Below are 24731 nucleotides of genomic sequence, written 5' to 3'. Positions count from 1 at the left end.
CAAAGGAAGAAACTTGATTTTGATAGGAATGTAGGGTTGTGTTATCAAAACAATACATATAGAGGTAAATATAGAGGTAAAGTAGGCCTACCCAGACTGTTTTCTTTTGAAAGAAAAACCTGAGTTTAAACCTATACAAAAATTCTAGAAATATCCTTATTGAATTTGATTTCTTTTGTAAACACAGTAAATAGAAAACATACATGGTGGGAAATATTTTTTAGAAGATACTAATTATTTTCAATTTTTTCCCCACTCCTTAAAGGATCTTTGCAACTTCACAAATGCTGAAGATAATATGAGAATATTATCTTCATGTGAATATGTGACTATTTCATATCTAAATGTAAGCCTGCATATAATAACTGTCTGATAGTATTGTTACATGTAAACTGACATTTTATATACAAATATAGCAAGGTAATTTTGATGCTAGGCTAATTATTATTCCAGGAAACTATTTTAGCCTAGAATACTTATATTAATGGAAAATTAACTCAATAATTAATTACTGATAGGGCACAAGCAAGCCTTCACCCAAATGCAGGAAGACAAGAAAATGATGTTTGAAAAACTGCAATGTAGAATCAGCAACTTAGACTCAAGTCTTCCTAATAGTTATTTAATTTTAAAAGACCGGTTTGAGAACTAATATGACTTCCATAGAGGCAGTGTTTGAACTTTTGAAAACAGAATTTCATTAAATGTCAAACTCTAAGAAAAAAAATTCTCAGAAAATGGATTGACTAAAAAGAGTTAGTTTTAACTTTAAAAGTTATCAGAATCTTTCCTGTCACCAGAAGAACAAAGGTAATTAAAGAAAATGTTGATTATTCAGTAAAAAAAAAAAAGCCCTGCATATTTAGAAGCTGAAAGTGACATCTAAGTCAACTCCCATGGCATAGAGCCAAGGAAAGACTGACAGCAACCAACCTGAATCTAAAGAAGCATGAAAGAGGTGCCTTTTCCTCTAATTCCATGAAAATAAAAGGAAAAGGTTATAAAAGACTCTGAAATGAGCACTCCACACTCATACACCCAGTTACTCTTCGTAGCCAGCAAGCCCGCTGCAACTTTTCCTGTCCATCGACAAGCAAAGTGCCATAAAGCAATACGAAAAATAGAGAAGGCTCAAAAAGAAGCCGAGCCAAGGAAACCTCCTCAACATTTCAACATGGATTGGTCAAAGAAAGTTAACTAAGACACTAGGAGTGATGTACAGGGTGGGAAGCAAGGGACTGTATCTCTGGGGCTGGATCCTGAAGCCCCGCAGCTGGGGTCCGAAGCCTGTCGCTGTACAGCCAGGGCTTGCCATGGACCACCCCAGGTCTGAATCCCAAGCAGCACCATGCCTGGGAAGGTGGGTAACTCACACTGGTCACCTTCTCCTACAGTGTTTGTTGCTCCAGAAGTGGGTGTAGATCAGCACCTGCTGATAGCCCTCAGGAAGGGGCTGTTGCTTTGCTCTTCCCCCCAGTTACTACCCAGGAGGTAGTAGCTGCAAGGAAAGACCCTTGTGGCTGCATTTGAGAAACTCTGAGCTGGTCTATTTGGCCATAAATGTGTTCTAGTAGCATCAAATAGAGAGGATTCATAACTTGGCACTTAATTAATACATGCAATTTACTATAATATCAATAATCAGTGTGTGATTAGATTTTATATAGCACCTCATAAGTCTTATTTTGCACAGATATGATTGCAGTAATGTGTGCAGTATGACTACAGGAGTGACTAGTGTCATAGATAGCTCCTCAACATTTTTTTTCTAAATCACTGATTGAAATGTTTTCTTTTCCATTTCACAGGCTGGAGTTAAGATTGCTTACTTTTGCCAACTAGAAGAAAACTGACTATTTGTTAATAACCAACGGATCTACTTGCCAAGAAACAAAGTTATTTTTCCCAACTATAAACATTTTAGTTATTTCAAAATAACAGGCCTACTCTGTCCTTGGTCTTTCTCTTGCATCTAATGTTTTCTTATAGAATAAATAGAATGTTTTCTTATTACCCTTAATACCATTTTGTGCTTTGGCCTTTCTAATTCTTTGCTTCCACTTTCTGTAGAACTCCTTTTGTTGTTATTGTTGTTGTTTCAGATAACTGAAGATCTGCTGGTTAACCCAGTGTGGTCTCTTGCCACACTTCCTATCTTTTCAATGCAGCAGGATAGTTTGGTCTTGTGCCCTTAATAATGGCTTTTAAAAAAAAGCTAATTTTCTATGTGTCTGCACTGCACTGTTATTTTGAAATAACAATGTGAGCATCTACACAGCCATTCTGTTATGTGAAATAATTTCAAAATAACGGATGGCTTATTCTATGAGGAATAGTGCCTATTCCAAAATAGCTATTTTGGAATAAGGCATGTGTGGATGCTCCACAGCTGCTGTTTCAAAACCAAGGTCATACTGAGTTATTCCTCCCCAGTTCCTCTTGGGGCTCTAAATCAAGATAGCACATCTACATTAGGAAAGCCTGTCTCGGACTAATTTTGAGGCTTCCCTACAGTATAAACGTGCTATTTCAAAATAAACTATTTTGGAATAACTATTCCAGAATAGCTTATTTTAAAATAAGCGTGCAGTATAGACGTACCCTAAAAGATTTTTCCCCTTAGGCTTGTTTCAGAATTGTCATGGTTAATAACTGTGATTATTTTACTTGGTCTTGATCATGGTGCACCCCAAGTTACACAAAAGAACCCCTGTGACTAAGGAGTGGGAGCCATACCTCTGAGTTAGCAGTGAAAGGAAAAAATAGGTAAAACTGGACTACCATTTCTTGATTCTCTAAAGGAAATATTTTTAGTAATTTTTAAATTAGAATTATCTGGGATCCAACAATTTAAAACTACCCCTTTCCACCTCACAGCAACCAGTGTTGTTCATAGCGGCAATATTACATCTATGCTTTATGAGTTGCCCTGGCAGCCAGCAGATTTCTGGGGGAAGCTGAAAGTGCTAGTTTTGACCTAGAGCCGATGAGAGGGCTAGTGATAAGTATAAGGAGAGTGGGGTCTGGGACAAGTGTTTTACATTGTTTTAGGACCACGAAAGCTTTGGAAAGTCCCTTTAATGTGAATACATTAATACGATAAGGCTACGTCTACACTGGCATGAATTTCCGAAAATGTTTTTAACGGAAAAGTTTTCCATTAAAAGCATTTTCGGAAAAGCGCATCTAGATTGGCAGGATGCTTTTCCGTAAAAGCACTTTTTGCGGAAAAGCGTCCGTGGCCAATCTAGACACAGTTTTCCGCAAAAAAGCCCCGATCACCTTTTTCACGATCGGGGCTTTTTTGTGGAAAACAATACTATGCTGTCTACACTGGCCCTTTTGGGCAAAAGTCTTTCGGAAAAAGACTTTTGCCTGAACGGGAGCAGCATAGTTTTTCTGGAAAAGCACTGACAATTTTACATGAGATCGTCAGTGCTTTTCTGGAAATTCAAGTGGCCAGTGTAGACAGCTGGCAAGTTTTTCCGGAAAAGCTGCTGATTTTGTGGAAAAACTTGCCAGTCTAGACACAGCCCAAAGGACTAGGGTGGCTAATGTGGTCATTTGAACTTGCAAATGAATCCCGGGATTTAAATATCCCGGGCTTCATTTGCATGTTCCTGGGCGCCGCCATTTTTAAATGCCGGTAGTTTGAACTACCTGCCTGTGGCTACATGCGGCACGGGCTAGGTAGTTCGAATTAAAACTCTTAATTCGAACTACCGTTACTCCTCATTGCAGAGTTTTAATTTGAACTACCTAGCCTGTGCAGCGTGTAGGCGCGGGCAGGTAGTTCGAACTACCAGGCATTTAAAAATGGTGGCGCATGGGAACATGCAAATGAAGCCCGGGATATTTTAATCCTGGGCTTCATTTGCAAGTTCAAATGACCACATTAGCCACCCTAGTCCGAACGAGGGTGGCTAGTGTAGACATACCCTAAGATAGCAACCTTTCTAGAGAATATGTAAACATGGGAAGCAGAAAAATGCACTTACTCTAGACATGGACTGGAAGTGTGTTAATAAATTCTGGTAACAAATAATGGCCTAAAAATTCAGGTCAGGAAGTGAACGTGAATTGTATTACCTACTGTATAGAACTGAATGGAGTTAGGCTAGAACAGAAGAAAAAATTGAATTAAATCTTTCTTATTTCAATGGCATTACTAGGTGTTACCATGTTTACAGCCTGCACTGGCTTTATATATTTTTTTGGGAAGAGTGATTTAGCTAGAGTGCACCCCAGTGACACTGAACACAAAATAAGCAGAGGTACAGTAATAGCAGCTAACACATACTTACCTACTGCCACTTTACCTTTTCTGTACGTTTCAAAACCTGTGCGAACCACACATCTCTCTGCAGTCACTAATGCTTTATAGCTTGCGAGTCTTTCTTTTCCCTTACACTTGAGAATTGTATTCCAGACCTATAACCTGCTGTAGGTGGGCTATAGAGATGAGCTTTTAATGAAATAGAACACATATGCACAGATAAATGACACTAGCAATACTGTTCTCTCAGTAGCTTAAGAAAAATGAAACATCTCTGCTTAGGGAGTACAGGCAATGCTATGTGCTAATGACACCGCAGCTGAGCCTAAAGAGAGTTGGAGCCAGAAAAGCCCACTACGTTCCCACCCACTCCTGACTTCTACACATTTCCTCACTTGTCAAATCTGTCTGTAACAAAGACCACTTCTAAGAGTGTAAAATGTTTCTAAGTGAGTTATCATTAAAAGATTACACTGCCACCTTCCTCTTGCTGAGTTTTTATTAATGACTAAAGACACAGGAAGATTCCAAATCTCTCTTACATAGCTGTTAAAACACAGTCTGGTACTGAGGGGAAATAACGGTTATTCACTCTTTTTTTTTTTTACTGTATTCTCTTATCCAAGTCAATAAGTGACAACAATAGTGGCAGATTAAAAATAAATAGACCAATACTGAAAAGCAGACTTGTGAATAAAATATCACACTAGGCAATTATATATTGTGAAAGTTTCCTGATAATGACTGAATAGATAGGGTCTAAACTGGGGCATACATTATTGTTTTTTCACCCCTAAAATTAAAGTGGCCTTTTGTTATTCAGTATCACAGTGACTATGTTAGACTGCACGCCTTTTTCGACAGAGGCTTTGTCAACCAATACTGTTGACAAAGCCTCTGTCGAAAAAGAGTGTCTAGATTACATTATGCGGGACTCTCTGTCGACAAAAGAAGGCACCCGGAAGTGCTTCTGGCAGGGCAAGGGGGAAGCCTTTATTTCCAGGTGCTGTTGCATGCCCTTTGCAGAGAAATGTGCTTAAAGGGATCGCCCTGGACAGCTATTGCTCTGCTCCTACTTCTGGCTTGCCTACCTCCTAGAGGGAAAGCAAAGCTGCTGCAGTTCTTGCTCTGGTTGCCCTGCTTCCTCAGACACCACAGCAGTTCATTTTCTGGTTTTTTTTCTAATTTTCACTGTTTTTGGCCATGGAGCCTAAGCTGCCTCTGGGCAGGCAATGGCCCCACACTGCCACACTGCAGCTTCTGCTGCATCTTCATGACTCTGTCGTGAATCTCCTTCCCCATATGCACCTGGACCACACTAAGAAGACCCTTCTCTGGGATGCAGGAGCTCTGTCCTTGCCTCCAAACTTTTTTGGGGACAGGCAGATTTGGAGGCATGAGATGAATTTGGACTGGTGGGACCAGCTCATCATGCAGCTCTGGGATGATGACCACAGGTTCCACAACTTCCGGATGTGGAAGGCCACATTCCTGGAGCTGTGTCTGGCTCACCTCTGCTCTGGAGCACCAGAACACCCACCTGCGGCCCGCCATCCCCCCTGCAGAAGCGGGTCACAATCGCCCTGTGGAAGCTGGCCACCCCTGACAGCTACCTCTCCATGGGACAGCAGTTTAACGTTGGGAGGTCTACCGTTGGGGCCGTCTTGATGGAGGTAATTCACTGTTGGGGGACAGGCCCTGCTGAGTGCAGGAGGCAGGGTTTCAGAAAGGGGGACTGTGAGGCAAGGGCAAGAGGGAGTGGGGGATTCAGTGGCACTTGGAGGCTGCTCCTTGGCCACCCCTGCACTGATGTGGGGGAGGAGGGCGTCCTGACAAGGGGAGGGTGGATTGGGAGGAGGGGAGGGTTCTCCTCCCAAGCGCTTAGGTAACTTGTCTAACTCCCTGGTTTCTGTCTGTCTATTTATCTCATGATGCAGGTGACGAGGGCCATCAGTGCGGAGCTGCTGAAGAGGATCGTCCGTTTCGGGGACCTGAACTACATCATTGCCGGGCTTGCCACCCTTGGATTCCCAAACTGCAGAGAAGCCCTCGATGGGACACACATTGCAACCCCATCGAGCAGCCCAGTTTATAAACAGGAAGGGCTACTATTCCATGGTGCTGCAGGCCCTTGTTGACCACTGAGGACACTTTATGGACATTTGTGTAGAGTGGTCAGGGCGGGCACATGATGCCTGCATATTCAGGAACTCCTGCCTGTACCGCAGGTTGCAGTCAGGAACATTTATTCCCCAGCGGCAACTCACGCTCGGGGACATGCAGATGCCGGTGTGCAAGTGGCCGACGCGGCCTACCCCTGATTCCGTAGCTCACGAAGCCCTACACCGGCCACCTGGATGCGAGCAAGAAGCTTTTCCACATACATCTTGGCCAGGCTCGCATCCAGGTGGAATGCGCCTTCGGATGGCTGAAAGGGAGGTTCCGTTGCCTCCTCACACAGCTGGAGATGGGCGAACGCAACATCTCAGAGGTGGTGGCCTCATATTGCGCCCTCCATAACCTGGTGGAGAGGAAAGAGGAGGCCTTCCAGATGGCTGCCATCCTCCAGGCTCACCAGGCTGGTGTCCAAATCCAAGAGGCCCTGAGGGAGAGATTCTCAGAAGGAGCCACTGACCCTGCCCAGGGCTTCTCCCATGGGGGGTTTGGCCTGGTCCACCCCTACCTTTCCCTCCACAACCCTCACTATTTTCCCATTAAGAAGACATATAAGAGTCTATTTTCTTCGTAAACAGAAATTTGTTTTATCAGAAACACTAGCAGTAAAGAAAATGTGTGAACTGTGTCACAAAATTTTCTTGTTCAACAGTTTATAAACAAAGTAAATCTGTCAGTCAAAAATAAAGATTTTGTTATATAGCTGAAATGACCTTGAACTGGGGTGGTAGGGGACTGAAAACCTGGAGGGGGAGGAGGGCTGAAAACCTTGAGGCAGGAAGGAGCTCAAGTAGGCTGCTGCTTCCCTGATCGCAGGGTCCTGCCACCTTCCTACTGCCTGGCATCACCACAGCCTTGGGATTGGGTGGAGGAAGAGCCAGTCCTGGCCTGGGCAGCCCGGGGGGGCAGCTGTTGGGCATATGAGAGTTTGAGAGCAGAAGGGGCTGGGGGGGGGGAAGAAGGGGCTGGGGGAGTAGGAGGGGTTCGGGGGGAAGGGAGGGCTGGAGGAGCAGAGGGGGCTGGAGGAGAAGTGGGAGCAGGGGGCTGGCATGCTGGAGAAGCGGTGCCCGTGACAGAGGCAGGCAAGGCGAAGACCTCCCTCATTGTGGCACAGATGTCAGTGCACTGCTGGACCACCTCATCCAGTCGCCTGGTGCACCACTTGGCCTCTGCCTCCGTCCTCTGCTGGAGGGTCCTGTTGAGGTCCTGCAGGGTCACTACGTGCTCCCTCAGCAAGTCCGTGTAGACCCGCCAGTGCCTGCGGGTGCCACGGGTCCGGGATGGTGGTGGGGCGGGTGTGGTGCTCCCCTGTTGGGTAGAGGGTCTGGCTGTGGAGGAAAAGAGGAGGTAATCAATGTCTGTGTGCACCCTGCTGTCCCCGAGGGCAGGCCGTGGCTGTCAGGGGCTCTCCTTTGGACAGGAGACACAGGGGTGTGACACGTGACATCGCGTGTGAGTTGGGCAGCAGCCTGAAAGCCTCACAAGGGCCCCACCATGGCAATGGGACTAGATGGCCCCCTACACTGCCAACCCCCCTTCGCCTCTAAGCACTCACCTAATGTTCCCTCCCCGATGTCCACGGATGCCTGAGAGGCGTCTGGGTTCTGGAGGACCGGCTCCTGGGAGAGGGTCCCTGCTGCCTCCTCTTCTTCCTCCTTCTTCTCCTCCTCCTGGTGCAGCTGTCCCACCTCTCCTACCTCATCTTCCTCCCTCAGGGGTCAGTCCATGATGTGGTGGGGTAACCCGGATTCCACCACACACAGTGGAGTCTGGGCTTCCCCACTGCCCAGGATCTGCTCCAACTCCTGGTAGTAAGGGCAGCTCTGTAGGGCTGCCCCAGAGCGGGAGCTCTGGTCCCGGACCTTGGATATCCCTGCCACAGGTCTTTGACCTTGGCCTTCACTTGTGCCATGGTGCGGGGGTGATGGCCCTTTGGTGGTCAGTCCCTGGACCGGGCGCTCAGAGATGTCCGCATTCCTGCGGTGTGTCTGCAGGGCCTGCAGGGCTTCTTCCTGGGACCAGAGCTCCAGCAGGTTTTTTATTTCTGGCCCTGACCAAGCTGGTGCCCGCCTTTTGGTGCCCCTGGGTGGGTCCTCCTCTCTGTCCCAAGAAAGGCCAGGGGGGCCTTGAGGCTGGGACATGGCTAGCATGGCTGGCATGGGTGCTCTGGCTAGCTGCCGGACAGCAAGGCCTGTCTGGGTGCCTGTGCCTTTAAGAGGCTGTGGCCAGGAACCACAGAGATGCTCTACATGTAAAGGCTACACTGTCCACTGGGGCTTCTTCCTGGAGGCCTTTTTTTCTTTACAGAACTGGCTCCCTGCGTCCACACACACACCTTTTGTCGACAGATCTCTGTTGACAAAGGTGTTCTTCTTCGTAAACCAAGGTTTACCACAGTCCGCAAAACTGCCAAGTTCTGTCGACTTACTGTTGACAGAATGCGGTGGTAGTGTAGACACAGGTATAGTTTTTTCGACAAAAGCCAACTTTTGTTGAAAAAACCCTGTAGTCCAGACACACCCAGTGTTAGATACTTTTAATCTTCTGTGTAGTTTTGGGATGAACAGATAGATTGATAGAATTCTTCCTTGGCAGTTCAGTCATCCATTTTCAACTCTTAGCTCTTAAAGCAGTGTATATTTACACAAAATTTGCTAGAAAGGATTATCCTCAATAAATCTGGTGCAATTTGTAATTTATTTTTAAATAGATTTCAAGCAACTTTTTGGCAGTTATTCATTATAAGAAAATGTATTGAGCAGAACATAAACTTACTTTTGTGTACTTTATGTCCAGAGAAAAGATGCAGGCCGAGGCATGAGAACTAATGATGTATTAGCACTTCTGGTGTGTTCCAGCCTAGACTGCAGTGAAGCTAAAGCATCTTTTCCTCATGCATATAAAGAAAGAACTTATTATGGCTAACTCCAACTAGTGCTGGATTGCTTCTTTATATCCCAGGAAACATCAAACAACTAAACAAAATTCAGTCCAACCTCCCTCTAACTTACCTCAAAAATGTATATAAATTATATTATACAGGCAACTGAGATTTCTCATTCATTTTTGTGGATTCATGTAAAATAGCATTTGTGTATTCACACACACACACACACACACACACACACACACACGCACACACACATATTATAACTGAAACTTGGCCCTCTTGAAGTTAATGGGCGTTTCCTCTCTGATTTCAGTATGGTCAGGACTTCACTCTTTTATTTTGACATTGAACTTGAATAATTTTCACTAATTCTGATTCCTTAGCATTTAGCATTGCTTTTCTTGCCACTTTTTGTTCTTTTTACTCATACATTTTTCTTTCTCGGATCCTGATCTACCTTTTCCCCTCTATCTCTATTGCTGCTAAATTAATTTCTCATTCTCTTCCCTGTTCACCCTCCTTCCTTTCTTTCCTTGCATTCTTCCAAATCCCTTCTTCTTTATGTTTTTTCATGAGCATCCTTTACTGCCTTTCATTTGTATTTTTCTCTCATCTTCTTTCCTTTCTTTTCTCTCCTTTTTTCTTTCTTTTTTTCTCCTTTCAAATCCTTATTTAGATTCTTGTTAAATCTAACACTTCTCATTCCATTCTCTCCAGTTTTCTTTCTCTGTCTTTCTTCTCCACTGCCAAGGCTCACCTGTCATTCTCAGCCACTGAAGCCGTCATGGCCTCACTCCGACTAATCACATTCTCACACACTCACTCACTGTTTTCTCCTGCCTTAAGCTAACCACATCCATTCCTCCTAAATGCGCGCATGCACCATGCTCCCACATAGCATGTCTCTTTCACAACCCCACAACCCTTTCATGGATTTCTTCCTTTCTCTCCCTTCTTCATTTCTCTTGCCTTCCCCCATCCCCGCTCCAGCCCCACACAGTAGCCAGTCCAGATGAGAAATGCAGCTGAGAGATCTGGTAGAAGATGCAAATGTACTCACCCACATCCTCTGCAGAGCAGGAAGTAGAATTTAGTGTAACATAAGTATTTCCCCTCCTAAATGGAATTTGTGAAAGTCATGTGCAAACTGTCTCAAATGAATCACCCCCAAATTAGTTTCTCCTTTTGGAACTGTGGGCTTTAACCTCCACCTATCTCAGTTTGTCCATCTGTTTTCTAAGGCTATGTCTATACTGCACAGTTATTTCGAAATAACTTTCCTAGCATCTACACAAGCCAACCGCTATTTCAAAATTATTCTAAAATAGCAGAAGGCTTATTTCAAAATTGGTAAACCTCATTCTACAAGGAATAGTGCCTATTTCGAAATAGGCGCTGTGTAAACAGGGAATAGGAGCTATTTCAAAATAGGGAGCCTCCAGACTTTCCCAGGGTGCCCTGGTGGCCACCCTGGGCACAAACATAAAAACTCCTTTCCTCCCTCCCCTTCTCAGAGCCATTAAAGTGGTAGAGTCTGGCCACAGTATTTTGTGGGTAGCACCAGGCCTGCCATCCCAAAAGCTCTCTGCTGCTGCCCCTGACCCAGGCCACAGCATGAGCCAGCAAACCACTGGCAGCCAGCCCTCCACTGCTCCCCAGGACCAGTCTGTCAGGTTCCAGGAGCCTGCCAGGGGCCGGAGAAGGTGGGTGCCTTCCTGGTCCAGTGCGGAGATCATGGACCTGATTGAGGTTTGGGGGATGCTGTCAATGTCCATGATCTCTGCACTAGACAGAGGAAAGCAGTCATCTACAGCCGGATGGCTGTCAGCTTGGCCACCAAAGGCCACATCCAAACCCAGGAGCAGTTTCGGATGAAAATTAAGGAGCTGTAGCAGGCGTATGCCAGGGCCACAGGGGAAAGCTCCCAAGCAGGGTCAGACCCAGACAGCTGTCCCTATTTGGACACCTTGGACAGTATCCTGCGGGGCTGGATGATCCATGCCCCCCAGGTGGTCACCGACCCAGGGCAGAGGGCCCTGACCAATGCACAGAGGAGGGGGAGGGCCAAGAGCCGCAGGAGTCCAGAGGAAGCGTGCCTTGCAGCCAGGACCCATGAGACATTCCAGCGGACCTGTGGATGGTGTCATCTGAGGCCGGTGAGGCAACAACATGTGATTGCCATCACTGTCCCCTTATGCAGGGGCCAGAGGGGTGGAAGACCAGAGACTATGCATGGGGGCCTTGCTGACCATGGATCATGCAGCAACCTGTGAAAGTGCGAGTATGTGCCATGCCACCCCGGGCTCATGGCCTCAGCTGGCGGCCACACAGGGGCGTTGGCCTGTTAGCCACACGCGTGTGTGAAGAGACATGACATGCTCCTGAAACAAGGGTGAGACACAGCAGAATGCCCTCCCTCCACAAGCCCCCTCTACACAGAGGCAAGAGACATCTTCCCCCACACATCCACACTAATGCAGTACAAGGGCATGGGTGCAGTCTTGGGGCAGCTCCCACTCCCAGGGATAACAGGACGTCCTGAGCATGGCCTGTGTGCAAGCACATCAGCTCTGATGTTGCAGAGAACTGTTGTCCATGCTTGCAGACAGGGGCTGGGCTTCACCCACTGTGTCCCCAGGGATAACTGACCACTTTTCTTGTTTCTCCACAGCTGCACCAGCTGCGAGTGAAGGGCGCACCACCCTACCCAGGACATCCTCCCGCACCCGAACACTCTGCAGGCTGACCAGTGCACACAGCGGCAGCACCTGGGAGCATTGCAAGCCCAGCACCACACCCTGGAGCACTGGGTGCAAGAAGACCTGCAACTCTGGTGTGAGAGCAGGTGGGAGCAGCTTGCCCAGGGCCGTGCCATCTGCAAGCACCTGCAGACCCTGGTGCAGAGATGCTGTTTCCTGCCGCTTCAGCCCCTGCTCAGCTGCCGCTCCTCCTCCCACTCCTCCCCCTTTCGCTTCTCCCTCCACACCTTCCACCCCCTCCCCACTCTTCCAGGGACACCAAGACACCCACACCCACGGTGCTGGGAGACAGTTGGGCCGGCGAGACCCTCAACCCTGAGTCCTGAGCTTCTCCTCCCCCTTGGTTCCCTTGCCTTCCCCTTCCAGCTCTCTCCTCCCAGGTTTCCCCCACCTCCTCTCACCCTCTCTCCTCCCCTCTCTTGCCTGTATTTCATTCCACCTACCACCACAGTTTTGTTCAAGAAAGAGACTTTGTTTTCATAAATGCATGTGTCTTTTATTTTACATCAAGAAGAGGAGTTAGGGAGGGGTAAGTGGAAGGACATGAGGGAGGAATGAGGCACAAGCCACCAGTGGGGGCACACCAGGGAGATTGTTACTGTTCCTCCGGGTTGAAGCTCTCCCGCAGGGCCTTCCAGATACGGACAGCCCCCCGATGGACCTCCCGGATGGCAGCCGTGAGGGGCTGTGTGTATAGGATGGCCAAGTGGTTGGCCTCTGCCATCCAGCCTTGCAGGAAAGCCTCCCCCTTCCACTCACACAAATTGTGCAGCACACAGCATGCTGCCACCACGTGCGGAATATTCCACTCTGAGAGGTCCAGCCTGGCTTTAAATGCCTGTCAGGAAGGGTTGAGGGGTCCCGTGTAGGACTTCATGAACCAGGATTGTAGGGGATAGGCCGCATCCCTCACCAGGCATACAGGCATGTCCACATCTCCAACCCTGATGTGGCAGTCGGGGAAGGAAGTCCCAGCGTGCAGTCTCTGTCACACGGAGGAATTGTTGCAGACCTGTGTGTCATGTGCTCTGCTGGACCAGACCACATTGATGTCCACAAAGTGGCCCTGTGGTCACACAGAGCCTGCAGGATGACGTAAAAGTATCCCTTCTGGTTAATGTACAGGGAAGCCTGGTTGTCTGGGGCACAGATAGGGATGTGTGTACTGTTGATAGTTCCCCCACAGTTGGGGAAGCCTAGGGCACCAAACGCATCAATGACTGCATCAACATTGGTGAGGCAGATGACTCTGCAGAACAGCACTCTGTTGATGACCTTGACCACCTGCACAGGGACACACAAAACTGAGAGTCACTGGGGTGCCAGGGTGGCTGAGAATGTTCCCTCCCCGCCACTGCCCTATGCCTCCACTCTCTAGGAGCAACACTCCCTGCAGTCCTGGTCACCGCAGGCAGTCCTTAGTGTGGGCATGACTGAACAACCCCCCCAGGGAAGGGACTTTCTCCACCTCCCCCACTTTTTCCCTATGGCAGCCCATTCCCTCCTTGCACCCCCACTTCTGGCACAGTGGCCAGAGATTGCGATACCTGCATGAGCACTGCTCTGATGGTGGATCTCACTATGCCGAACTGGTTTGCCATGGATCGGTAGCTATCAGGCATGGAGAGCTTCCATAGGGTGATGTCCACACACTTCTGGAGGGAAATGGCGGGCCTCATGTGCATGTCCCATCACCGCAGAGCAGGAGTGAGCCACGCACAGAGCTCCAGGAAGGTGTTCTTCATCCTGAAGTTCTGGGTCCATTGTTGGTCTCCCAAGTGCTCCAGGACGATGAGGTCCCACCAGTCGGTGCTGGTGTCCAGATGCCAGATGCGGCGGGGCATGCTGGTATCCAGGAGCTGCAGCTGCTCCTCCACATACCCCAGAAGGGTCTGGAAGAAGGCCTGGGGGTTGAGCTGCTGCAGATCCCGCAAGGCAACCTGCAGAAAGTGCTGCCAGGCTCTCAGCAACAAGTCCAAGAGAAGCACTAGAGTGCCCAGGGGCGGCTCCAGCTCCATTCTGCAGAGTGCTGTGGTGTCATGAGTGAAGGCAACCAGAGCATCAGAGGAAAAAATTCTTTGCTATCCCTCAGCGAGGTAGGCAAGCAAGCAAGGAAACCTGAGAACTGGCTGTCCAGGGGGGTCCCTTTAAGCACAGGCCTCAGATAGCCTCAGGCAGCAGCCACACAAAGTAACTCCTGACCTGATGCCCTGCCAGAACCAGTTCTGGCCAGCCTTAAATGCGACTCAGAGTTCAATCAGTGTGGATTTGTTATTTCAAAATAGCAAAATGCTATTTCAAAATGCATTTTGTGTCTAGACGCGTTAGTTTGAAATAACATATTTCGAAATAACTATCTCGAAATTAGATATGTTGAAATAATGCTGTAGTGTAGACATACCCAAATAGCTTATTTCAAAATAGCACATCTACACTGCAGTTAAGTCTCAAAATTAGTCCAAGAGAGGCTTCCCTAATGTAGATGTGCTATCTCGATTTAGAGCCCCAGGAGGAATAACTTACCTGGGGAAGGGCTATTTTGAAATAGCAGAAGTAGAAAGTCTAGACACGCCTTATTTCGAAATAGCTATTTTGGAAAAGGCATTATTCTTGGTAGAAGTCAGAATAAGCCGTCCATTATTTAAAAATTATTTCAAAATAACAAAATTGTTGTGTAGACACTCACACACTTATTTCGGAATAATGCCCCTTATTCTGAAATAGCTTTGGTATGTAGGCACACCGTAAAAATAATATTGATTTCCTTAACTCACCATGTTTACTGAAATGTTTAGCTTTTGAAGGACAAATTCTGTTACCTTTACTCACATCTCCCTCAAGCACTCCCACCAAAACAGTGGTACTAGTCAAGCAATAAGATACCACTCAGACTTAATGCAGACCATATGTTGAAATGTAATGGCCTGCCCACTAATATCATCAAAGACAGGAATTCCATAACCTCCAGGATAGCTTGCTCTATGGCCTTTTCTCTTGTTATTATGACAGAAAATGGGACAAAATATTTTCTAAACTACATTTTTGCAGCCCCACAAAATTTGTGATATCTGTGCAGTTGCATATGTGTGATGGAAGAGAACTTGATACATACTATTTTTCTTAATATTTTTTTCGAAATTTACAGTGATGCTTTAGCCCATTACTTTTTATTCTAACTTCATAAACTATTGAGAATAATTGGTCCCTTTATTCCTAACATTCCTTTATGTATTTCTAGATGCTATTTCTCATGTGTCTTTTCACTCTCTTTTTCTCTAGACTGCCTGGTCCACTTAATCTTTCACATACAGCTTATTATCCGAAACTTTCATCATTATTGTTGGTCTCCTCTGATCTTTACAATTTTCTCTTTTTTTTTCATATGGTACCCCAAACTGAATCTGATATTCTCACTGAAGTCTAATCAGTGTCGAGTAGAGCTGGATAATTATGCTGCTTTTTTCATATATGATACTTTGTTCATGTATCTCAAAATGGTATTTGCATTTTTGTGGCAGGATCATATTGTTGACTCATAAAGAGCTTGTCATGAATCACATTTTTCTCTGCACTTCTCTCATTTCTCTTTTGTAAATGATTATTATTACTTACATAAGCATATTTAAATTCAGCTTCATTGGTGTTAATGTTAGTATTTCCTACCTGTTTCTCCAGTTTATCAAGATTGTATTTTAAATGTATCCATCCACTACTATATTTTCAATTTATCCCAACTTAGTGTGTCAGCATTTTCGATTAGCACCCTTTCCACTCCATCTTCCAAGCCCCTAATGAAAATTTTGAGTAGACTTGAACTCATGACCCAGCGCAGACCTCTGCAGAACCACACTTGATACTTTCTCCCAACTTGACACTTAACCATTAATAATTGCTCTCTGTGTTAAATTTTTCTTAGCCAGCTATGTATCCATCTCACAGTAGATTCATCTAATCAACACTTCTCTAGTTTTCCTATGAGAATGTCATGTGGAACTGTATCTAATGCTTTATTAAAATCAAGATGTACTATGTCCACTGCATTTCCTTTATCCACTAAACTTGTTATCCTATCAGTGAAAGAAATGAAGTTAGTTCAGCATGATTTGTTTTTTATGAGCCCATGTTGCCTAATATTTATCACTTATTTTCCTCTGGGTGCTTACAAATTATCTGCTTTATTAATTGTTCTAGTAATTCAAGTATTGATGTTATACTTATCAGTGGCAAAGTTTTAACAATGAAATAAACACTACCCATTTTGATCATGCTAGAAATGAAGTTATGCCCAATGCTTTGCTATGTAATTCTCTACCTCCTTTTCTTTTAGAAGTTTGGAGAGCTGGTTTGAGGGGGAAAAAAGTTTCCTTTTACACAACGTTATAGTAAGATTGAATATATCATGGAAATTTTAAACCAAGTCTCATTGAAATATCCTTCCCCCATCACATACAGAGTTCTGCCCATGCATATCCTCTACTATTTTACTGAGCCCACCACTACCATCCTAGGTCTTTCTACAACTCTATCAATGCACAGCATTTCTAACTTGCAGAAATCATCAAGCAGATCATGGCAATTTGTGCTTAATTATCTGGAAGTTTTATTCCTTGGAAGGAAAAAATTATCTATTAGAAAGAAAGGTGAACCCACATTTAACTCGCTTTTACTTGGGACCTACACTGGATTTGCATCCAGGTCTTTAGATGCCAAGCTAGTGCAGTAACCTGTAATAACACAAAATCCCTAAATCCCTAAGGTTGAACCTCTCTGGTCTGGTATCCGCAGGTCCGGACTAGTCCTAAATGAGGGGAGATCAATTCTGTTCCTCTACTGATGGACACCAGGATCTCTTGGGGTCCATAGCAGACACAGAGTCCTGATCCCAGGCTGCTGGCTCTGGGCTCCACTGGCTAGTCCTAGCTGCTGCAGCTCCACTAACCAGGGTGCTGGGGCTGCCGCAGATCCATTGCTCTGGGGCTACTGGGCCCTGCACCTGTCCTGGAGCCTCTGAGGCTCTACAGCCTCAGGATCACTGGGACTGCTGTGCATCTCAGGTTCCAGGATGGCCACAGTTCCTGAGCACCAGGGCTGCCACAGTTCTGAGGCTGCCAGGGCTCTGCTCCTCAGTGCATCAGGAATGCCATGGCTCCACAGTCCTAGAGCCATCGGGGCTGCTGTGGCTCCATTGCCTTGGGCTGGCTGGGTCTTCACTGTCCTGGGGCCACAGGGGCTGCCATAGCTCTACAGCGCTGGGGTGCCAGGGCACCCCTACCCTTGGGCTGTCAGGGCTGCCATGGCTCTGCTACCCCGAGGCCTCAGGGGCTGCTGCAGCTTCACTGCCCCAGAGCTGCTGGGGCTGCTGTGTCACTGCTGCCCCAGGGCTACTGCAGCCAGCCCCATGGATGACTGATTCTCTGGTCTAGGGACTCTCTGGTCCAGCAATATCCTTGGTTTTGCCAGAGCAGAGAAACAAGGACAGGAGACGTTCAACCTGTACTTCCTTTGTTTTAAGCCTTGTGGCATAGTGCAGTACCTCTTGTGTGAATCCATAATATCGGACAGTAGCTTCAATCAGACATAAGAGGCAGTTAACTTTGCAGCTGTGCTTTCATCCTGATTTGTTTCCAAAATGTTAAGAGCCCAGATGTGTAATGACAAGTTGCTTATCAGCCAACAGAAAATATGCTGTAATTTCTTTCAGTAACAAGAAGTCATTATTATTAGAAAAAACTAGGACCATTATCCTACAGCCATTGGTAGAGTAGCCTTTTAATTCTGAATCTAAGCAGCAGCAGGACAAATTTAGCACTGGTGGCAGGATGCAAAATGTTACTGAAGTCAAAGGAATTATGCCAGTTTACATTAATGGTGAATTTGGCTCAAATTTAATTTTCTTAACTGAGTGTATTCTGGGGCTTCTTAGGGTATGTCTACACTACCGCGCTAGTTCAAACTAGCGGGGGTAATGTAGTCATCCGCAGTTGCAAATGAAGCCCGGGATTTGAATTTCCCGGGCTTCATTTGCATGAAGCCGGCCAGTGCTCGAACGCGGCACGGGGTTCGAACTAGCCGGCATTTAAAAATGGCACCGGCCGGCTTCATGCAAATGAAGCCCGGGAAATTCAAATCCCGGGCTTCATTTGCAACTGCGGATGATTACATTACCCTCCTAGTTCGAACTAGCGGGGTAGTGTAGACATACCCTTACATTTTAGTCTAATATATATAGGTTCTTACACCACAGTTATCACTATAGCATCTGAATGTCTTCCAGTAGCATATTAAGCATAGTGACTAACATCTGTCACATTTGTTCTCTCATTCTCTTCCCAGGGTAAACATGTCCATTGGAGTGGCTTGTTTTGATTGCTATCCGGGGAATTTGTATATGTTACTCTGCAGGGAGACAAGGTGGGTGAGACCAACAGAAGTTGGTCCAATAGAAGATGGTCCAATAAAAAGATGTTACTTCATCCACCTTGCCTCTCTAATATCCTGAACCCCAAATGGCTACAACTCTGCATATATGTTGCTATGGTATTTTAAAGAAAGCAGGTTAAAAATGCACATTGCAGTTAGAGCAGAAGATGCTGAGGTTTGTGACTGAATCATAGAATGATAGGATTAAAAAAAGACCACAATAGTCTTCTGATCTAACCCCTGTAGAGATACAGAATGTATAGTATCTAAACCATTCAAGACAGAAGGCTATGCACGCAGCTTCCTTTTGAAAATCTCCTGTGAAGGAGACTCCAAGACTTCCCTAGACAGTTTGTTCCATTATCCTACTGTTCTTACCATTAGGATTTTTTTCTCTCTAAAATTTAATCTAAATCTACTTTGCTGTACTTTGAACCCATTTCCTCTTCACCTGCTTTCTCAAGCATGACAGAACAAGCTTTATCCATCTTTTATATAGCAGCATTTCAAGTATTTGAAAACCACTACTACTATGCCCCCTTAATCTCCTTTTTTCCTAACTAAAGATCCCAAATTCCTTCAGCCTTTGCTCAGATTGCTTGTATTCCATCTGTTTGATCACCTACATCTCTTTAAGCTTTTCCAGTTACTCTGCATGCTCTCATACATTGATGATGAAAATTGGACACACTATTCCAACTGAGACCTACCCAACACCAAGTAGAGTGTACTATCATCTCCCATGACTTGCATTCTATTCCTCTGTTAATGCAACTTAAAATTGCATTTACTTTTTTTTGCAACAGCATCACATTGCTGTCTCCTGTGGAGGTTCTGATCCACCCCTACTCCCAGATCCTTCTCAAAAGTGGTGCTGCCAAGCTAGTTATCCTCCTTTCTATATTTGTGCACTTGGTTTTTAATTCCATATTTGTAGCATTTTATATTTGTCTTTTCTGAATTTCATTTTGTTGCCTGTAGCTCAATTTTCCAATTCATCAAGATCTCTTTGAATTTTAGCTTTAACCGCTAAAGTGTTTGTAGCTACCCCCAACCCCTGAAGCTTTGTATTATCTGAAAATTTGATCTGTATGCTGGTTATACATACATCCAGGCCATTAATGAAGATGTTAGATAACATTGGATCCCAAACAGATCCCTGTGAAACCTTACTTGAGACTTTCTTCCAATCTGATATCATGCCATTAATAGTTATTCTTTGTTTACAGTTTTTTAATCAATTAAGTACCCACTTAATGTTAGTTCTATAACAAAAACCTTGCTGATGTCCAGGTATATTATGTCCACTGCATTTCCCCTCTCCACCAAAACACGTACCTTGTTAAAGAAGGAACTTACCTGGTTTGGCGTGATTTGTTTTTGGTAAATCCATGCTGGCTGATAGTGATCATCCCTTCAAACTCTTGGTATTCACAAACTGAATGTTTTATACATTGCTCTTGTAGTTTTCTGGGCATCGAGGTCAGGATGACTGGTCTATACTTTCCAGCTCTTCCTTTTCCTCCTTTTTAAAGATGGGCAGTTTGTTATTCCTTCTCCTGTCTTCTAGGACCTCTCCCATCACTATGAGTTTGCAAATTTTATCACTAGTGGCTCAGAGATTTTTCACCTAATTTCTTGAGCACCCTGGAACGAATAGAATCAGGCCCTGTTGACTTGAATTCATTCAAATTAGTCAGATTTCTGATATATTCTTTTCTTATGCTGATCAGCATACCTTTCCCTTTATTGTCTATGACAACTTTGCCACTTGTCCAGTCACATGTTATTTTTGTGATATCGTTTGTTCCGGGGGAATTTCATCCCATAGGGTATGAAAGAAAGCAAGTTTTGCCTCCACATACATAACCTTTCTCTTTATTGTACAGAAAACCACTGTAGCAGAGTAGTGTAATGATCAGACCCAGTCTTCATCCCAGTCTTTTTAGATATACTGGGTCCAGCCCACGGAGCCGTTTGAAGGACCCAAACTTTGAACTTGATTCAAATAATAATAGCAAGGGAAACCATTATAGAGAGCAGAAGACAGGTCTGATGTGCATGCAGCAGCTTGTAGTGCTGAGGAGATACACTGCAGTGTTCTGTATCAGTTGTAGGGTCCCAAGGACTGAAGACTTCATGCTCATGCACTGCCAGTTCCAATAGGAGAAGTATTCTGGTTTCTCTGGTTTGGGAAAATGGGTCAGGGAAGGTGGGCAGATTCCCTGATTCTCTGATGAAATCTTCTGGAAGATTTAAAAAACAAAAGCCTACCAAACAAACCAGATCTGGGAAGTAGTTGGATCTCAGAAACAGAAAGGAACAACCAGTTACACTATCAAGACCTTAGAAAGGAATGTGAATAAAAGCCAATAGCAATAAAAAATCTACTGACCCAACTGCAATTAAACAATACTCTGGGTAATTGAAAGACCATCAAAGCTCCACAAAGAGGGATGTGGTAAGAAGGAGATTCTGTCTGGGGACAAATGGAGTCTTTGGTCTCAGGGGAGGAGTACTCAGAAAAAAGTTCTACTTTCTCATGAAAAGCACCACTTTCATAGGAGGAGATGGGTCTATACCAACCCTACTGATAATTCCTTCTTTAGGACTTGATCCCTACTCACTGATGTTATAGCCCTGCTGAGTCACTGCAGCTTTGTTATGCCACATGCCTAGTACAGAGAGAAATGTCGCTGCCCAACTGTAACAAACTTTTACTGATCATAGATGAACTGAGATTTTTCAAAGTAATATGATTTGGCCAAATTTGGGCCAAAAGACACATCCCCAATATTAAGGTGACCTTCTGCCAAATTTCAGATCCCTACAGCAAACATGAGGGTGCTAGGGCTTCTCAGCTAAACAGCAGCTATACTGCAGCCCTCTTCCGCAAAAGCTCATGCAAATGAACCACTGCGATATTCTACTTCTCGCTTCATTTGCATAAGCTTTTGCAGAAGAGGGCTGCAGTATAGACGTAGTCCAAGAATTTAACATGGGCATAAAATATATTTTCCCTAATTCCATTCTGAGAAATGGCTGAAGCACTTTTTCTGAAAAATTAGTAAATAATAAAATCTCAGGCCCTAGCATAGAAAATTTCATCTCAAATGGTTAAAACTGGCAGGCTGTGTCTACACTGTGCCACTTATTCCGGAAAAGCATCTGCTTTTCTGGAATAACTTGAAAGCTGTCTACACTGGCCGCTTGCTTTTCCGGAAAAGCAATGACGATCTACTGTAAAATTGTCAGTGCTTTTCCGGAAAAACTATGCTGCTCCCATTCGGGCAAAAGTCCTTTTCTGGAAAAACTGTTCCAGAAAAGGGCCAGTGTAGACAGTACAGTAGTCTTTTCCGCAAAAAAGCCCCGATCGCGAAAATGACGATCGGGGCTTTTTTCCGGAAAAGCACGTCTACATTGGCTACGGACACTTTTCCAGAAAAAGTGCTTTTCCGGAAAAGCATCCTGCCAATGTAGACGCTCTTTTTCCAGAAATACTTATAATGGAAAACTGTTCCGTTTTAAGCATTTCCGGAAAAGGGTGCCAGTGTAGACGCAGCCACACCGTTTTAAGCAACTAAAAACAGGATTGTAAACACTGGGCAATCTTAACTATGAATCACCACCTACATCCCCTATATCATAGACAAACATTGTGATTAAAGCACAGTGCATGAAGACAGTGAGTCTGGCTTCTGTTCTTACCTCTGTTACAGATTTTCTGTGTGATCTTGAACAAGTCAAAACAGAGTTGGTTTTTTAGCTTCTCCCATATGAAATTTAATCCTTCCAAATTTGTAAAATGTTTTGAGATACTTAAATTGAATATACTATTTAAACATCACACACACACACACACAGGATCTTTAGTATAATGCCAGCTTGTATAGATTTAGGTTTAATAACCAGAAAGACAACATGAAGCAATGGGAGTAGACAAGAGTCGGGGATGTTTCAGAACTACATTGTAATCCTAATGGGTGTCACAGAGAATATATCCCAGACTCACTTTACAATAATAAAACCAGAGCATTGTGAAATCAGATTGAGATACAATCAGCTGGATTTAAAACATCCCATAGGACTATATTTTTCTGTTTTTTTTTCCAAAAATCGTATAAAGACTCTATTACTGTTGCCATTTTATTTATATTTCCAGTATATTTTTTTCTTCATCATAAAAGCGATTTAGGCAGGAGACCCACATTCTCCTGTCAGAAAGGTAGTTTCCACTTGTTCTACTGCTGGCAGTACACTCAGTGTTTATTCTGTGAACCTCTCTTGTAACGTTGTAGTGAATGTGTCCATATTTATGTTGAGAAATGACTCAGAGCACTTTTTTTCCCACTTTTAGAGAGTTAAGTCATTTTTGGTATTTTAGGGCAGTTTTATTGCAGATTGCCAGCTGCTTCTTTATGGAAAAAAATGAATAAGTGAGGAGTAAAATAGGAGGAAAGAAACACGATACAAAAGTGACGTGAATATGTTATCTCCACTATTTTTATCAACAGGGGACAATGAAAACTGCTATCAGGTCAGTTCGCCTTCTTTCTGTCTTCTCATTTCTTGACTTCATTTCCTTTCTGAGTGGGAAGGGAAAGGACATGGTAGGCAGGTGCGAATTCAGATCAACCCATAGGCAACGTCTTAACTGTGTCAAGTGCCAAAGCAGCCCCTAGGAAACTGAGCACAGGGGAGACACATGGGCAGGGGTGGTCAAAACCGTTTCAGAGGGCCGGATCTGGCCCCCCTAGGACTTTGCTCCAGCACGCAAGGCAGTTTCAGGCCACACCCTCTAGCTCATTGCCTTGGAGCAGGAAGGGGTGTGAGTCCTTCAAACTGCTTCTATTTAAAGGACTAGCGTCTTCTCCGCACCTTCCCTAGCACGTGTGGAGAAGGCCCTTTCCTGCTCCCCAAGCCTCTAGCACATTGCTGGACTGCAATTCCTTTCAGCTGTTTCTATTTAAAGGGCTCGTGCCTTCCCTAGGGCTTGCCTAGCAGCTCAAGGGAATGGGAGAGTCCTTTAAACAGAAATAGCTGAAAGGAATTGCAGTCCAGCAATGCATTAGCAGAGCAGAAGCTGTGAGCCCTTTCAGCTGTTTCTATTTAAAGGGCTCTTGTGCTCCCCAGGTGTTAGGCAACAGGTTGTCTCAGAGGCACAGGGAAGGCACCAGCCCTTTAAATAAAAGTACTTAAAAGGGTTGCAGCTTCCCTAGCCTCTAATGAGTTGTTAGGAATCCAGAGATGTGAGCCCTTTCAACTGTTTCTATTTAAAGGGCTCGCCTGCTGGGAAGCTGCATTGCTTGTCAGTCACCCGGCAGGTGCAAGCCCTTTAAACAGAAGCAATTAAAAAGAGCTCACAACTGGTTGCCTGGGAGCTGCCAGAGGCATGGGCTCTTTCAGCTGCTTTTATTCAAAGGACTTGTGCCTGCTGGGAAGTTGCCAAGCAATAGGTTAGAAGTGGGGGGCATGGCTTTGTTCTCCTCTCCTTTCACATATGTGGTGGACAATGCTCCAAGTGACCTCCAAATTGAGCTTATTGACTTGCAGAGTGATGCCTTGCTTGTGGAGCAATTCAGATCAATGACACTTCTAGTATTTTATGCATCTCTTAATGAACAAAGCTTTCCAAAGGTCAAGGCTCATGCCCAAACGATGCTTGTATTGTACCGACCAACTTACATCTGCAAGCAGACATTTTCTCTGATGAAATTCAATGAATCTAAGAACAGATCTTCTATCACTGATGGCCACCTTGAAGTAGTGCTCCGCATTGCAACATCAGAATCACACCTGTTTTCTGAAACTGTTCCGAAAAAGCGGATGCATTCCTTGGACACGTCAGAGCTTTTCCGAGATACCAAAGCTCTGCAGTCTAGACATAGCCTTACAGTTGGCACAGTCACACTTCCAGGCTGGTGCATCACTCTGAGGAAATGTCTCTTTGTCAACTTTTCTTGACAACAGAAAAGAGATGATAAAAAGAGAAGAAAAGGGTGAGATCATGTTTTAAAGAGAAGGAAAATATAGATCTAACATGCAGTAACTATGAGGAGGATTGCAATGCTATTTACACTCAATGGACTGTGCTCCTCATAACCCATTTGTAGCTCCACCTTTCCCTGAAGTTAAATTGCTCAGTCTTAGCCTAGGTATGACTTGTCCGCACATTGATAGCTGTCTAAATACATATAACAACATACAGCAT

The 24731-nt window shown here is 45.0% G+C and overlaps 1 protein-coding gene across 1 annotated transcript in view; it reads left to right on the top strand.

Annotated features, from left to right (window-relative positions):
* PCDH17 (protocadherin 17) overlaps positions 1-2064 on the top strand; it is a 288195-nt gene extending 286131 nt beyond the window's left edge. Inside the window, exon 5 of the mRNA XM_075918934.1 lies at positions 1809-2064. Within this exon, the coding sequence (XP_075775049.1) occupies positions 1809-1819 (11 nt within the window). The 3' untranslated portion in view covers positions 1820-2064. The remainder of the gene's footprint in view (positions 1-1808) is intronic.
* The last annotated feature ends 22667 nt before the right edge of the window (positions 2065-24731 follow it).

The sequence above is a fragment of the Pelodiscus sinensis genome, chromosome 1 (genome assembly GCF_049634645.1).
Source record: "Pelodiscus sinensis isolate JC-2024 chromosome 1, ASM4963464v1, whole genome shotgun sequence".
Classification (NCBI taxonomy): Eukaryota; Metazoa; Chordata; order Testudines; family Trionychidae; genus Pelodiscus; species Pelodiscus sinensis.
This window is presented reverse-complemented; position numbering and strand designations above follow the sequence as displayed.